Source organism: Andrena cerasifolii, chromosome 6 (genome assembly GCF_050908995.1).
Source record: "Andrena cerasifolii isolate SP2316 chromosome 6, iyAndCera1_principal, whole genome shotgun sequence".
Classification (NCBI taxonomy): Eukaryota; Metazoa; Arthropoda; class Insecta; order Hymenoptera; family Andrenidae; genus Andrena; species Andrena cerasifolii.
Window position 1 is genome coordinate 11,251,693 of NC_135123.1, and position 16,663 is coordinate 11,268,355.

The 16,663-nt window shown below is 46.8% G+C and overlaps 1 protein-coding gene across 4 annotated transcripts in view; it reads left to right on the forward strand.

Annotated features, from left to right (window-relative positions):
• The window catches only part of Eag (potassium voltage-gated channel protein ether a go-go), an 89,794-nt gene extending 73,176 nt beyond the window's left edge, over positions 1-16,618 (forward strand). For 2 of the 4 annotated variants that reach the window (XM_076813714.1, XM_076813715.1), the window contains exons 12-14: positions 705-821; positions 5,379-5,545; positions 6,662-16,618. In XM_076813714.1, coding sequence (XP_076669829.1) covers positions 705-821; positions 5,379-5,545; positions 6,662-7,671 — 1,294 coding nt within the window. In that variant the 3' untranslated portion in view covers positions 7,672-16,618. The remainder of the gene's footprint in view (positions 1-704; positions 822-5,378; positions 5,546-6,661) is intronic. The other 2 variants (XM_076813716.1, XM_076813717.1) reach the window with 1 other exon arrangement.
• The last annotated feature ends 45 nt before the right edge of the window (positions 16,619-16,663 follow it).

Below are 16,663 nucleotides of genomic sequence, written 5' to 3' on the forward strand. Positions count from 1 at the left end.
TAACGGAGAAAAAGGAGGGCGGGCCACAGCGGGGGATGAAGGACCTTGAGCGAAGCCTTGCAGGTTCCATCTCTGGGACCGAATTGTACCTTCTGCGCGCGCGTATTCCTGCCTTCTGTGGCGTTGTTGGTCCTTCAGCTTATTACTCGACAATTCGTTTCTAAAATAGAACACAGAGATCTTTGTTTAATCTTCCTTATTCAGAGATCAGCGCTAAACTTCTGTACCACCGCGCCGCATCTTCCATCCACCCCCGTTCATAATCACCTTCGATCGCCAGCACACTTCCGATCGATTCTCTCACTCTCATGTCCACCCGGGACTCTACTAATTCTCCTGTTTAAAAGAGAACCCACTTAGCTTCAGCCAGGGAAAAAGGAGGCTGTCGCGCAGATGGCGCAGGAGTACGCGGGCGCAAGCCTAATCAGGACGGGATTCAAGCGCGATTGCTAATCACTAAGTGACTGATAAGTACGGGAACGGTGGTGAATAATGGAAAGCAAGAGCGTGCGCGAGCCAGAGCGAGAGGGAGAGAGAGAGAGAGAGAGAGCAAATGAGAGAGTGAGAGAGGGAGAGAGAGGGCGGAGAATGTGTCGTCAGTCGTCAGCGGGCGATCACGTTTGATTAGTATCCTATCGCGTATCTCTGTGGTAAATTGTTGTTGATTGTTGATCCGTTGCTTGGCTGGCCTGTTGTCCGAAAAGGTTCAAGACCGACGGGGATGCCCAGATCGGCGTGACCAGGGCCGCAAACGGACGGTCCCAGCAGGATTCCGACGAGGAGCTCACCGTGAACGTCCTGCCGCCCTGGCCCAGTTTTAGGCAATTTCATTTCTTACGTATTTATTTATTCTTCTTCATTCTTTTTTATTGCCATCTTTGCTACTTCTTACGTACACAGATTGATTGGTTGATTGGTTGATTGATTGATTGATTGATTGATTGATTGATTCATTGATTGATTGATTATCGATTAATTCATTGCCATATATTGATTGATTCGATTATTGATTCTTCTTATCCTCATTATGATTATATTCTGAACCATCGTTATTTATTATTGTTGTATACCGTTTATATTATTATTACTGTCCGCTGTGATATTTTTCTCTCTTCCACATCAACATCTATTATTATTATATATAATATACACACGATCGTTATTATCCTTATGTATATATTATATAATGTTATGTGTATATTAGCAGACGCGTCGAGGTCGCCTATTAGATGCGTGACTTTTTTCGGCCGAAAGATTGAGAGAGAGAGAGAGAGAGAGAGATCTTGTAGATAAATCGAGAACACTTGCCGCCCGGCTGTGCGTCGATCGCCGGTAGAGAGCGGCCCGTTTAAGGCCTACGATCGAGTGTCGACGATGGCGATCACGATGGACGGTGGAATATTTTTCTTCCTACGTTTTTTCTTCATTTTTTCTTTTTTTTTTTCTTTTTTTTTTTTGGGAACCCACCAGCACGCTCGCGGCCGTTTTTCTCGCTCGTTTGATCCTTTGACGCGCGCATCCGAGAATCGACGATCTATCTAAACGCATCTCCAGATGAGATCGCCACGTTCGAAGAGGGTATCACGGATGTGCAATCGCTGTACACACGCTTCAAAGAGAAACTGATATATCTACTATATTCTCACAGCACGTCTACGATAATTGCCTGGACGAATCGAGCGTCGATTACCCGCGAATCGAGTCACGGTAAATAACAGCGATGACCATTTCATTGCATCAGAAATTGCTGGTGGCGGATTTAAGGCAGAAGGCCCCTCAGGGCCCTATGTTAAAAAAAAAAGATTTTATCCAAACACGATATTTTTTTTTGTGTTCCATAATTTTCATACCGCACGCGCGTTTATTTTTTATTTTATAAGTTATGCAGGGTGCCCCAGAACGTTTGCCACCTGGATCTCTTTCCTTAAATCGGCCACTGAAAATTACAGTTTATACAAAAGCCAAGTTTTGAAAAAACCGGTTTTCGAATTTTATAAATTTTTAACATCGACAGACCCTACTGGAAGTTGCAAATTTTTTTTATAAATTTTTGAAATTCGAAAACCGGTTTTGTATACAGTCTATTATATTGTGTTATATATTTATAGATCCATAAATATTAAATGAACTAAAAAATTGTACGGATTTGTACGGATTTTATTAATTTTAATTTGTTTCATTTATTTGGTTTTGTATCGATAGAGTATATTTTATTTTCTTATATTTTTGTAATTCCATAAATATTAAAAAAAAACTGACAAATTTTCAAATAAGTACAAATCTTTATTTTCTATTTCAATTACAATTTTTTGTGAAAATTCAAAAACCGGTTTAACCGGGTTTTTGGAAACAGTAGAGTTGGAAAACCTTTTTAACCTGTTTTTTTTTGCGAATAGTGGAATTCGGAAACTGGTTTTTTCAAAAATCGGTTTTCGTATAAACTCTAGTCCACTCCTTTTCTCTCGAGCGGAGAAATGAAGATCCATGGAACTCGATTCGCCCAGGAGCTCGTGTCTCTTCCCGAGACGCGTACACATCACCCCGGTGTCATTACAATCTTTGCCATATCTCTGGCGATCACTGCAGTTCTGACGAATGCTAGAGTGCTGTAAGATATACGGCTTTAGAGGGTTATGCGCATCTTTCTCCCACCATATATATACATATATATATATATATACTTTTAGTGGAACCAGGATTGTATAGAGCGAACTCGAGGGCTCCGTATCTCTTTCGTTTAATCCATCATTAGCCCCGATGTGGATTGCGATCGGTAGGATAAGCTGTTCCCTAACGATGAAACAGCACAGCAGCCGTGGAGCGCGCATCCCTTTTGTATTATCGATATTGGACAGGTGACACACGGTCGCGGCCAATTTCGAAAGCTCGCCGACGCGAAAGAAGTACCAGAGCCCTCATTGCGCCTGGAGCATCCGATCCTTTTACGATTTTATGCAACGCCGAATGCATGTGACGTACACACTCTAGGATTCAACTTTCTCTGTCACCTGTACTTATGTATATATATATATATATGCATACCTTTATACATATATACATACAATATACGTATATATATACTGGTGCGAAGTAGCTGCTTGAGCAACTGCCAGATTGCCGGGGAGTCGTCGCGGGAACGATAGCTCTCTTTTTTCTTTCCGCCTTTTTTTTTGAGTAATAAAGACGATTGATAATAGTAATGAAAGCGTTGTTCGTTGGACGAGCGTTCGAAGGTTTTAGAAGGAGCTTTAGGAACCTCGATCGTGGCATGTTAAATGCATGATAGATTCTTAGAATGTCCCCTTAGATATTAAAGATTTGCGATAGAATCGAGGGAGGAACGAGGCAATTGAAAATTCTCGGCTACCCAGCCAAGTGTATTTGCAACACCCACCTTTCTTTGAATAAACATGGATCTACCGATCGAATTATATTATCGGTGTTCGAGCGGCATTCCGAAAGTTGGTCAGGCAGCTCGTTACCATTACAACTGTATCATCAAACGTTGCGTCGATGAACCCCAATCGTGGCCAGACTGATCGATTGCGAACGGAGAGGATCGAGTAAATTCCATTCTTGGCTCGTTTCACCTAAATTCAGTGTACAGGGTGTTCGACGAGGTCGTTGCAAGCCTTGGATATTTATTTATTTATTTATTTATTTATTTATTTATTTATTTATTCTAGCTTCCAGATCAACGAATAAACGAACAGAATTAATCTCCCGCACACTTTACATTCCTTAGCTACTAAACCTACTTAACACTTGACTTCCTCCCTCACTTCACTTACTTTACATTTCCCCGTTCGTTAAAAGGGAGTAATAGCGTCGCATAAAAGTTCCCTCAAGTTTTACGGTCGCACTGGCGCCAGAAATTACAGGAAGACTGAGCGCCAGTCGTGTCCAGATATTCGCGCGTCTGACCATATACGATCCTCCATCACTTACACTGCATTTCTCCTTAATTTTACAATCCAGACTTTCTCCTGCATTTCTTGCTACATCTTCTTGTAGCTTTTAATCTACAGACCACCTCTAACAGCGTTTCAAATAAAAATTCCACTTCTGTCACAGAAATTCACGAACAATTCCATTCAAGGCTCTCACCCTAAATCGTCTCAGAAGTAGCTTCAATCTACACTTTCAGAAGCAGCGTCACTGGCACCAGAGTTGGGCGCAATTCGAATAAATTTGTATTCCAATGACCTCGAATTGGAATTGCAAGTAAAACGTAGTTGTTCGAATAAATTTTTCAAAATATATTCGAATAATATTCATATTAATAGAAATTAATTCGACTAAGAAATTATTCATTATTCTCCAATAACTTGTGTTCGAAATTCTGTATTCGAAGATTACTCAACTAAAAATTCATTCGACCAATACCCAACTCTGACTGGAACACCCTGTGCGCGTACAGAATGCTCAACTATTACCCATTTATCCCGCTTTGTTATTCTCCCCGCGGCATCCCGGGAGTCCCCGTTGCGCGACCGATAATTCGAACTTTGATGCCCCCTCGAGTGGACCTGGTAATTACGATTCGAGTCCGGAGTTCCCAAGTCGGTCAGTTCGGCCTGAAAAGTGCTCGCGACAACGTGTCCCGACTTTTTAGTAGAGCAGCCGAGAGAATAAGCGAAAAACGGCGGCCAGTAAACGAGCCATGTATAACGATCACGGCCCGAAGCCTCCGTTGCGCAGAGGCGGTAGCACGTGTAACAATAGGAGAAGCAGCTGTAAGTATCGAGCAGAATAGCGCCACGATCGGTTCATCGACGCCGCCCGTTTTCCCGTATGTTTTATTCGGCATTCTATCACCACTGAGAATACTTTTCTTTCGAATCCCGTAGGCACACCAAAGTAGGTTGCTCGTGAACACACCGCTGGAGCTCTCTTACCCTTTTTCTAGCCTCAGTAGTAAACGATACTTGACTTCATCTCTGCCCACCAGCAACCCAAAACAAAACATCTCTTCACGCCTCGTCCAAAAAAAAGAAAAAAATGATCTTAGCTAAATGCCGAACCTCACCCCGCCCCACCAACCACCCCCACAAAAAAAAAAGAATGAAAAGCCAAAAAAAAAAAAAAAGAAAAAAATTATACAGTCAAACGAGGCAGAACGAACAATATTGCTCGCTGATCAGAGACAAAAAGAAGTGAAAAGTTTCACCTCACAGCCCCGGAGTGAAACTTTTGGAACGTAACATCCCATCCACGATACTTTGTACACCATTGTATTTTATTATTAGCCCTTTACTTAATTATATCGCCTAGTGAAACTGGCCTTTTGACATACCCCCGTAACTGTAAATAGCCCCGACGGAGTCGCAGTCGGCCACTAAAGGCGAGCGTCCTCGCCCTCTACTTTTTCTATCCAGGTTCCGCAAGGAGCGACACACTGCCGACGTGGAGAAAGGGGACGGGAAGGACGGCAAGGAGGGCAAGGAGGGCAAGGAGGGGGAGTCCTCGCACGCCAGGAAGCTCTCCGCCGCGGAGGACAGCACCGGCGGCAAAGGACGATCGGGGAAATGGGGACGATTGCTAGGTAACATCCCCGGGCGCGACATATCCGTTAACGGCTGCGTAGCCTGCGGTCGCGCGAAGGCTGGCGGTGTCTGTTTCGGTATCGGGGGTGTACGGCTGGGTCGGAGACCGAGATGGGGCCTTGACGCAAGCCATGCACCCTTGTGGACGACGGTTAGCAAACCCAAGTCGCATAGCTATCGGCTGTGACTTGATATTTTTTTAAAAGGGAAGATTTAGTAGGCGTGTAGAGTAGCAGACTTGAGAACGTGCGGTGACAAACCCTCTCGACTTGTTCTGAAGGGGACTAGGCAGTCGAAAAATCGATTTTTTTATTGCATTTTACGAAAGCACTATCCTTTTCTGAATAAATTGCCGCTCGGTTTGTATTAAAATTCGCAAAATTGTTGATTTGGCAGCTGAAAAGGTCAAGCGGAAACTTTAAACGCGTTTTTCCCGAATCTTTTTTTCAGACCGACTTGAAAAAATTACGGGATGTATAAGACACGTGCCATTTCTCGCGAAACCTATTATATGGTCTGTAAAAATTCGAGATTTTTAAAAAAATTAAAAATTCGCGGATTTTTAATGGCTCAAACACGACCGAATTTTTTCTTGAAATAATCGCAGTTTTTCGACCACCAGTTTAATAATTCTGTTTTAATCTTAGTTTTTATCGGTTGCGAGGGAAACTACGGGTATACCAAACAAGAATCACAGCTTGAAATTTGATTACGTCGCTTTTTAATACCAATATTACAGCAAAAACCACAGAAGAACGTTAAAATGCTTCACAGTCAGCACCGCCATTTTTAAAGCACACAAATATTTCATACCAATTTTTCTTCAATCTCTATGATAATAACAATCATTTTCCATTTACCATTTTCCTACAAATGCATTAAAAAGAAAGCGTTTCCTTCACCAGAAACGACTGTCTAGTCCCCTTAAGGCTGGGTCAGACACGTCCAGTAATTTAGTCGCGTGGCAAGTAATTTAGTAATTTACCATTGTTTTACTGAACTACTCGACTAAACTTTAGTGTCCACGCACGATAAATTACTAAACTGACTGGACCAGCCTTTACCGTGCACTGAAAGTTCAGCCACTGATCCTCCAAAACTCGTTGCCCGCGCAGGTAGCGCGAGCTTGGACTCAGGCAGCGAGGGTGGCACAGGCGCGGACACGTTCAAGCGATCTCTGAGCGCGAGAGACGCGCGCCCCAGCTCGAGCACTGGCAGCAACAAGGTGTTCCCGAAGTTCGCGAAGCTGACGGGCACCATCGAGGAGTCCGGTGACGCGGAGACGACGAAGGAGATCCAGCCGCTGCCGGCCGCGGACTCGAAGCAGCTGCAGCTACGGCGATTGGAGAGCTACGACGACGGGCTGATCACGACGCAGTCGAGCCACGACCGCGAGATCTTGGCCGCGGTGCTCGAGGTGAAGGTGGACTTGAAGCTGGAGGTGCAGCGGGTGAACCAGAGGCTGGCGAAGATCGAGGACATGCTGCAGGCCCTGGTGACCCGGCTACCGGCTACGAGCCCGCAGCAGCAGAAGGGTGGTTTCGGACCAGGTGGGGGTGGGCCTGGCCAGAGCCAAGGAACTAGTCAGGGCTCGTCCGGGTGCCAGCAGGGTTCGCAGGGGACGCAGACGACGGGGAGCAACGGGATGAGCGAGCAGAAGGTGTCGCTAGCGACCACGTCCACGTCAACGGGCGTGAGCGAGGGCTACAGGGAGCAGGGCACCACCACGGAGCGCGTCTCCAAGTCGCAGGAGCATCATCATCACCACCATCATCACCACCAGTCCCAGCAGTCGGAGAGGCTCAAGGACCCGGATTACAAGAGCTCGTCGAGGGAGGTAAGCAAGGAACTGCTGGAGAGGCTTGCCCAGGCGACCTCGTCTAGAACAGACGACTCCACGCCGCTGGGCCCGTTGATCTTGAGGAAGCGGCGCAGCAAGTCGAGGAACAAAGGCGCCGCGCCGCTGGCGCCGCTCGCCACGCAGCCCATCAGCCCGTCCGAGGCTACCGAGACCACGCAGATGCTCGAGTGCACCGACGACAGGGAGCAGACAACAGGCACCGCGGACAGGAGCGACAGGAACGACAGGAAGAGGCCTCCGCCCAGGCCCAGGGAGTACTTGTGAAAGTTCTTGAGGATCCGGACGGTCGTCTCGTGGCTCCTGGCCTGAGGACGCTCGTTGGACGCAACCCGCAAGTGTCTCGATAGACCCGGGGAGCCGGGTGAAGTGTTTGGAACCTTGGAACCAGAGGATTCGGTGAGTCGCCGAGCTCTGCTGGTCTATGGGAAGACGGAACCAGGAGCAGCGGCACCTTGGGACCCTCTGTAGCCGGCACAGTGCTACTGAGAACGTTGCGTGGGATTGAGTGAGCCGTGGAGGGGTAACACAGCCTGCAGGGACTTGCGCTTTACTGCCCGGAGCGTTTGGGATCACCCGTTGCTGTCGCGCGAGGCTGAGACTGGGTTTTTATTGTTTTAGCTGCGGACGTGTAGGCTCAGGTGGACTTGGAGCTACCGATTAGTTGATAATTCTTTGGTCCTTGCCCGAGCAACTTCTACAAAATTTAGTGGCACGATCCTCGATCGTTATCGCCTTTCGTAGAACGAAGTCACGTTCGATCCTGCGCGACACGCACGCCCCGCGGCAGAGCCGGGTGATCGCGGACGTTTTACTCCGGCTAAAGGAACCGCGCGACGATCCCGAGCGCGGATAACGCCCGCCCAGGGTGAGACATCGAGCGGAGAGAGCGGCGGCCGGGAGTGTTTTGTACGAGTCCTCGAGCGGCCCGCTTGGCGAACTCTATATTTCTTTTTTCAACGAACTGACGTGGACCCGAAGGGAGATGTACCGATAGCCGAGATGTAATTTCTTGTAATTTCACCCGCGTACGTTTTTAAGGGCGCTGCAATTTCTCGCTAAGCCGCTTCGCGATTGGTCTTCAGGCGAGCTTCGACACGAGGGTCGCGCTCGGTACACGCGAGCTGGACGAAGAGAAGCACTAGTAATTATTTAATTAACGATATCGAATTGTAAAGGGGGCGACAAACAGAGAGTAATTAAAAAGGAGGGAGGGGACTTTCGCGCCGACGAGACGCTCCCGCTACTACGAGTTGGCATATTTTTGCATGGCCAAAAAGCAATAAGCAAACCAAAAGAGAAAAAAAAAAGCGTTATTATCGAGTTAAACTGCTTGGCGACGGCTTCTTCGAGACATCGAAACGTAAAGAGAGAGAGGAAAAAAAAATCCAAAAAATAACGAGAGAATGAGAACTATTCAGAATACTCACGTTCTACGTAATGTAACACACACACATACATACATACACACACGTACACTGTATTCGTAGGTTTACACGCATCTTAGAGGATCTCAGCTAGACTCGTGGAGGCGCGCGATAGATTTTAAGTAACAGGAACCCATGGAAACGAGGGGAAAGGGAACGAAGAAGCAATAGGAAAGTGGATGGGAAAAATGGGGCGTTTTCCTTTCAACGTTACTTCCTGTGGGGTACACGAAAAAAAGGGTTCAAGACTTAAAAGAAACTCGTTGAACTGAATGAAAAATACTCAGTGGCTGATACGACGATACGCATTCAATTGCGATAGGGTTACCATGTTTCTTTTTCTAAAAAAAGGGACAGAACAAAAATGTTTTGAGAAGGAACTTTTATCGTATTGATTAACAAATGGCATACAATGAGAAACAGAACAATAATCACAAGTACGGCAACATTAAATTGTTGAGCCAAGTCTTATTTTTCTGTACATAAAACTGTCTTCAGAAATGTTTCATTATTCTCAATTTCTGCGTAGAGTTCCGTCAAAAGTTAAGAAATAAGAAAACCAGGGGTGCATTTGTAAACCGACCGGGACACCCGGGACAAGGGTTGAAAACCGGGCCACATGGTAACCCTAACTTTCACAAAAGATACTAAAGAATTAATGAGGAACATCTGGAACATCTTGAACGCATTTTCCAGCAATTATGCTAATTTTAAGAACAATTTAAGCATCCCATCCTCGGTTTTACAACCACCACACATTATCCACCAAGTCCTGAACCTTTTTCTTTCTCTGTGCCCTGCAACCCTGCTCAATGCGACGCAGAGACCACGATTTTGAAAGATCAGGAAAGAGAAATCGGCACGAAAGACTCGCCAGCTGCCCCTTCCACTAAAACCCGTAGCAAACAATAAGACTGGTCTCTGCGATCGCTTCGAGCGGTTTACATTGCGTCGGAAAGTCGGCGGGTGCCAGGATGGGGGCATGAAAACACGGCGCCGGCTGCCCTGTTTTGGTTGCCGATCGGGAAGGTCAGCCGAGCTCGGTAGTTAAAGGAGAAAGGAGACAGGACGCGTCGGTCCTTTCTTCCACGTCGGTTTCTCGTAGCTTTTCGAAGGGAGATCCGCGACCACGCGAACGATCATCGATAACCCTTCCGACCCGTTCTATATCACCGAGCCGCGCGCGATCGAATTCGGTAGTGACTGTGCGAAAAGCCTGAAAGCCATCGATGTTCTTCGCTTCGAGGAAGGATTCCGGCGAGGCTCGCCCTCGGAGGACACGCTGCTTCCATTTCACCAGGTTTCATTTGCGATTCCCTTTCATTAAATCGTGTTTTAAACGACGCACTTCGCTGCTCCAGTGCTCGCTGTTTCGTCTACTTCTGCATTTATTTACTGCATCGGACAGTGCTCCCTCACTTCGTGCTACCGTGTATCTTCTTTCTTCGACCTTGACGGTCATCGATTCTATATTTTCTCTCTTTTGTGATATCTGTATATATTTTATTAGGATGTTGAATACATTTGTATCGGATCTTTTGTCCATTTTTCTACCTAAGAATTGTATGGCAAGGTGAAAAAGAAAATTGGGGGATTTAGTGGAGCATGTTAATTTACATTTAGCAGATGTTGATTTTAAGTTACAACCAATCGGGTGGATGGCTTGAGGTTTTTATACTGATATTACTTGGGGGTGGAAGCACTGTGTGGAATAGTAGAAAGGACACTCGAGGTCTTTAGGCTTATTTAGCAATTTGCACAGTTAACTGTGTAATAATTTGGGGGCGAAACTTGAAGGGGACACTGATGAATTTTTCGCAAAGACAGACGGGGGTTGTGGAGCGAGGATTTTTCGCTCGTTTTCCTTAGCTTCTACCGTAGGATCGTTGGAATGAGTTAGACGGGGTCCTCCGGGGGCCAACTCTCGCCTCCCATTTTTATAAGCAAGTTAGTCTCCTGTCGGAAAGTATTCTCTCTGATCTCGAAGAGAACCCTGGTGCAGAGTGTTTCGGCAGACATTACCCTCGGGTGTCTCGAAAATCGCGAGGGTCGCGTAGAAATCTGACCGAACATCCAAAGAAGGCGCGAGAAAACGTGGCCATTATTTTTCTAAACGCTACCATCGTTCGCTTATCGTCGAAGCTACGGGCACTCGAGCTCTCCGTGCGTGCCGAGCCACTCTGCACGATAAATTATTCTTAAAAGTCAATTTGGCCACGCCTCGAGAGGCTGCATTCCACTTGGTGCACGCGTTTCGGAGCTCGCGGAAGCTCCGTCTCCGTTTTACACGCGCATTCGATCCAACGAAGTGTGGGCCACGGTCGGGATCTGGTATCTAAGCAACCCTTGAAGAACGAGCACTTGAATCGCACGGAAAATAATTTATAACAAATTCCCCGAAGGATTAAGGAACTTCGAACTTGGGCATAGAGACTTGGGGGAAAAAGGGACATTAGACTCGCTTCAATTGGGCCAAGTTATGCAGGAATCTACCAACCCTCAATGATCTGACACTGAGTGAAAGTTTGAAGATTTTATTATTATTAAAAATTTCTTGTTATATTTATTATTTTAATTGTTAAAGAAAACCAGCTTTATTTCTGCTAGGTATATTTTATTTCTCGTTACTGTTTTACAAATTTTTCAAGGGGTTGTACAATAGCTAGTATAATTAATATTATTTTAAATTCTCTGTAGCTTTTGCTCCTTAAGCCTAAAATAGAACTACGGCTTGGTAGTTTTAATAATTGTATAATGTAAGACAGCACCGCACTCGGGATTTAATTTTGGTGGGAGCCGAGGTGAAGGGATAAAAATATTTTTAATGCAATTTCAATAAAATTCATTAGGCGATTAAAACAATTTATTTAACGAATAATATTCAGTTTTCATTTCTTTTTACAAAGCTCTTGAATTACTTCAGTCGTGGTTACAGCAATCTCCTTTTTCCTTTTTCTTTGCGGGGGTACTAGGGCCCCTTGGCTCCCCTTATTTTTGCAAAATAAACATCAGAAAATGACGATGCCCGTACTGTGTTTCACTAATTTTTTTTCTGTGTAACTTGGCCCAATCGTGCCGCGCATATTTTCTTGCGGTATTTTGGTGTCTAACAAGGGAAGATTCCAAAGCCGAAAATTGAAAAAATGTTGAAACTGTGAATATGTAGGGGATTTCCTCCTGATTACAACGCAATTTCTGCTCAAATTCACTCGAAGGGGGTGAAATTAACCCCCGAAAATTCGACTATTTTCCTATTTTGCGTTATAACTCGCGAAACTTAAGAGATAGAAAAAAAAGTTTCGAGACAAAAGTTACTTCTTTTAATTAGATCTAACATTTGGTAAAAGAATTATTTTACAGTTCACGAGTTATAACAGAAAATCGGAAAACAACCGGATTTTCAGGGGTCGATCGCACCCCCTTAGAGTGAATTTGGGCGGCGAACAAAAATTCCGTTGCAATCGGGGGGAAATTCCCTACATATCCACGAAGTTTCAGAATTTTTTGAATCTCCGGGTTCGGGATGTTCCCTTGTGAGTGTCTCGTTTCTCGCGGACGATCCCGTGCGCCGACGGTCCCGACGCTTCGCCACGTTGCGCGCCGATGACCTAATCCCGCGTGCACGGCGTTGACGAAAGCCGAACAGCAATATTAGGTGTATATATCTTGTAACTACGACGTGTACATATTCGTATGATCATGGCGCATGCCTCCGTGGCAGCGCGTTCGCGCCGATCGCCACACATTTTCCCGCCCCCGCTCCCCGACCTCCGCCGCGGCGGACGTCCCGGCAGCGGGGCCAGGCCTGTAAAGCGTAGCTCTGATCTCCGATTAGCTAGGCTAACGACGAGTCCATCTTTCTTTTTTTTCTATCGCCTTTTTATTGCACCGCCTCGATTCAGGGAGAGAAGCAAGTCGAAACAACCCTCGAAGGACAATCAAAGATGGAAAGTAGCGGTCTCGCGTTAGCAGGACACGTAACGATTAATCGAATAGGGCCGTAGGTATATTCCGTTAGCATAAGGCACAGGGCCTCGGGGCGAACCGCAAAGGGGAGCTTCAAGAAATATAGTTTTCCACAACGCGCGCAGCAGATTCGGGAGGGAATCGCGTCGATCGATTATTAATCGGAGCGAACTGTTCTCGATCACTTGGGGGGTGCAGGGGAGGGAAGCTGTCGCAGAATTTTGCATCTTTCTAGAGTGTATAGGGGCGGGGGGAGGGGAGGAATTGACTCGAGCCGAGCTCCAGGGATGAGAGCACCCCCTCCAGGGTTTCGACCCTGCGTCGAAAGTTTTGTAGCTCTTTTATAGCTGTCGAGATCGCACTCAGGCTGTCGTCGATCCGCGATCCCGAATTCGGTTCGTCGGCCCACCCTCGAGTGTTCAGAGGGGCCGACGGAGGTGAGAAGGGAAAATATGGGGGGCGAACGCGCTGACAGGGACACCCGTGCGTGTAAATATTATAAATATACTCTAGGAGCGAGCGGAATGCCGAGAGTGCTGGAGAAAGATTGCCCGCGTGTGTGAGAGGGGTGTGAGTGTACGTCTCTGCGCGAGACGGAGCGAGTAGTTCTAATTTCATGTTACACGGGAGGAGGGGAGCGCAGACGATTTATCGAACAGTCACAGGGACTTTGTTAATTAGGTTTTAGCGGCGGAGACGATATAGCTGGCTCTATTCGTAGTTTCTATACTTAACGAAAGCGCGGAAGTTTAACCATGCCGTTGGCACGGTTTTTCTAGCAGCTCGATCAAGCCAACACCGCCTGTGTCGAGCGAGATCTCGAAGCGCTGCGACTTGCTACCTTTTTCACGATAAAGAAGAAAGTCCGCTTGCGATTCCAAGCTTCTTGCGATCGAATAGATTCTTCTAAACTTAGAGCTCATATTCCGGGGGTAGTTAATATTCATCGCCCCTCGAAAAGTATTATAGCGAATGCGGTTAACTCGCGCTGACTCTGCACGGGTGCCAGAAAATGACTTGGATTGGTTTTTTCTGATAGAAAGGAAGATAGCTCTGTAAGTCATTTTTTGGCACCAGTGCAGAGTCAGTGCGAGTTACCGAATTCGCTATTAAACAGCGGCGGATTTGGAGATTTGGCGACCCTCGGTTGACAAGCGTCTACCGTTTTTTTTTCGCGAAATATCATAAAATATTATGATTCAAAAGGTATCCCCAAAAATGTTCACATCTCAAAATTTGTCTCTCCCCAAAATGTATCGTTACACAAAATTTGCAGCCCTGGGCTGCAGCCTAGTTAGCCTATACACAAATCCGCTCCTGGTATTAAACCTGTTCTGTTACCCATTCTCTTCCACAAACGAGTTAAAACTGTAATCAAGCTGTTTAAAGTCTTAAAAATTGTATTCTAGCGGTGCATCAAGCTATCAACTTTACCGACAGACTGTTTAACCTCTTTATCGCAAAAGATTTGGAATCGCAGGGAGATCCCTTTGCTTTGTTCGCTGCCCAAGAGCTTCTCTCTTCGCGCACGTTTCTTCGTCCTCGCCACACGACTCGATCAGTAACCATAAAACGAAAGTAAAGATCGCACTCGAACTTTCCAAGGAAATACCCTTTTATATAGAGAATATTAAAGAACACGAGAGTAGGCCGAAGAATCCTATCGAGGACGCCTTCGGCCTTTCGCTCGCACCTCTATTCTGCCAACTCCGCTTGGACTCGAAAGCTCCAAGGAATTTTTACGTCCCACGTCCCAAGATCCACGCGAAATTGTCGAAGCACCAAATGTTACGCAGTACGAGAAGGAGGAGCGAGGACGAGGGAATTCGATCGACGCGCTGTCTTCAGCAAATGCAACGACAAAACATTTGGCGTTTCTCGTCGGCAGATGGCGGTGCATGCTCGTTGGAGATAGAGACACCATAGTCAATAGTGTCTCCAGACGGAAAAGGTTTGCAGAGCGTTTGACGCTCGGATCGGCGTGGGAATGGAAACCGGGGACTGCGCGACGGCCGACGGACAAGCTGGTTGTCGGCGGAGAGCGTGGAGGGTGCAGAGAGTGCACGCGAAAGGATCAAGGGGGAAGAGAGGGACAACACATGTGATATTACGATTTTTTATATCAGCTACTTTGCAATAATAAATTATCGCCGTGCTCGAAAGGAGAGCGTCGCGACACGAGTCGTCGTCCTCGATTCACCGAGACGCGTCGTTGGACGCGGAAAACTTGCCACTTCCGCTCGTTTCTTTCTCATGCTTCCGAGCAGAGTCGCCAGGAGAAGCCTCTGCGCGCAATAGAAGGGAAACGCATGTTTGCGTCGGTAACGCGGTGAAGTGCCACAATTCCTCGCACGGCGTGCACAAGTCGTATTAGTGTATATATGTTATGTGACGTGTGACGCGCAGAGTTCTCCCGGCAACACTGAGTAATTGTTCTCGAGCAGTCGAAGATCGAGGTAAAAGGAAACGAGCACGGGCCCTATCCGCGAATCTGAATCGAGTTCGCGTTTGGTACATTTACACGAGAACCGTTCGATCTCGATCGAGCCAGGTTCCCCTGAATAACAGAAGAGCAGCATACCAGATCGCAGTGTACAAAGCTTTCCTCTGCTTGTGCAATTGCTGTCGATTTTCTATTGCATTTTCACGTTCTTTTCTCTTTTAACGGGACGAACGAAAGGAGAAGCGGGAGAGGTCTATTCGAGGGCCGCGTAACACGTTACGACGACGACGACGACAGTGATCGCTGCGACGATCGAAGAAGCCGTGATCGTACCGAATTTTTTGTGTGAGAATGGTTAAGAGAGTCTATAGTAGCTATCTCGAGCGGAATAACAAAGAAATAAAGAAAAATATATATATACATTACTATTATTATTAATATAATTAGAACGGTGGGGGGGGGGGGGGGAAAGGGGGAATTTTTGCTATAACTAAACACTTCGTCCATTTTTCTATATGGGCAACTCGTTGCACTGTAATCAGTCCTCGGCCTTGTAAATTCTGTCCTCGTCATTTCCGGAAACGCTCGCCGACTAACGCGCGCCGCAGAGGATCCGTGCTCCAAAGCGATCCGGAAATAAAGCTTTCTCTTTCGATCTTTCAGCACGCCAACGAGCAGATCCTTCGCCATTCCTCTCCAATTTCGATGGATCGAGACGATCCGGAGGATCCTCCGGGCGGCGCCCGATGATCGGCGGGCCGATCCCTTGCGAACTCTCCGTAAAGAACATCGGGTCGTGCGATCTCGACGCGCGGCAGCGAACGGAACGCGACGAACGAGATGAAACATGGTACTACGCGTGATCTTCGCCGCGTTGTTGCTCTCTTGCCGTTGTGCTTCGTCGGTCCGAGCGATCGTCGACGGCCGGATCGATTCGCCGGCGGCTCAGGTTACCGACTCGTTGCAAAATCGGCGGACAAAGAGGCGATGCAGGGTTGTCGAGCGTCTGTGCCCCGGCTTCGAGAGAGACCTCGAACGCGGGGCTGTAAGCGCGAGCGTTTCCATTGTAGAATATAAGCGCCGGACACCGAAGACGGAGAGGAGCGGCCCGAGAAATGATATTCGGATTCTCTGCGCGGTCTTACGTCGCTAGTCTTCCCAATTGCGTTTCTGAACTACACGGCGAGATCGAGGCGGTCGTAAGAGGATGCAAAGGAGCCTCGCGAATCGTCGTCGGCGACCGCTCGGTAACGAGAAGGGAAAAGCGAATAAAAGTATCGAGTCGAGAGATCAAATTGTAGCATCGAACGAAGCCTGGCTAGAATACTCAAAAGAAAGCTGCTTTCGAACTTATAATAAAAAAAGGATTAAAACTCGACGCCACGGTGTATCTCTCTGTCTTTCTCTCTCTCTCTCTCTCTCT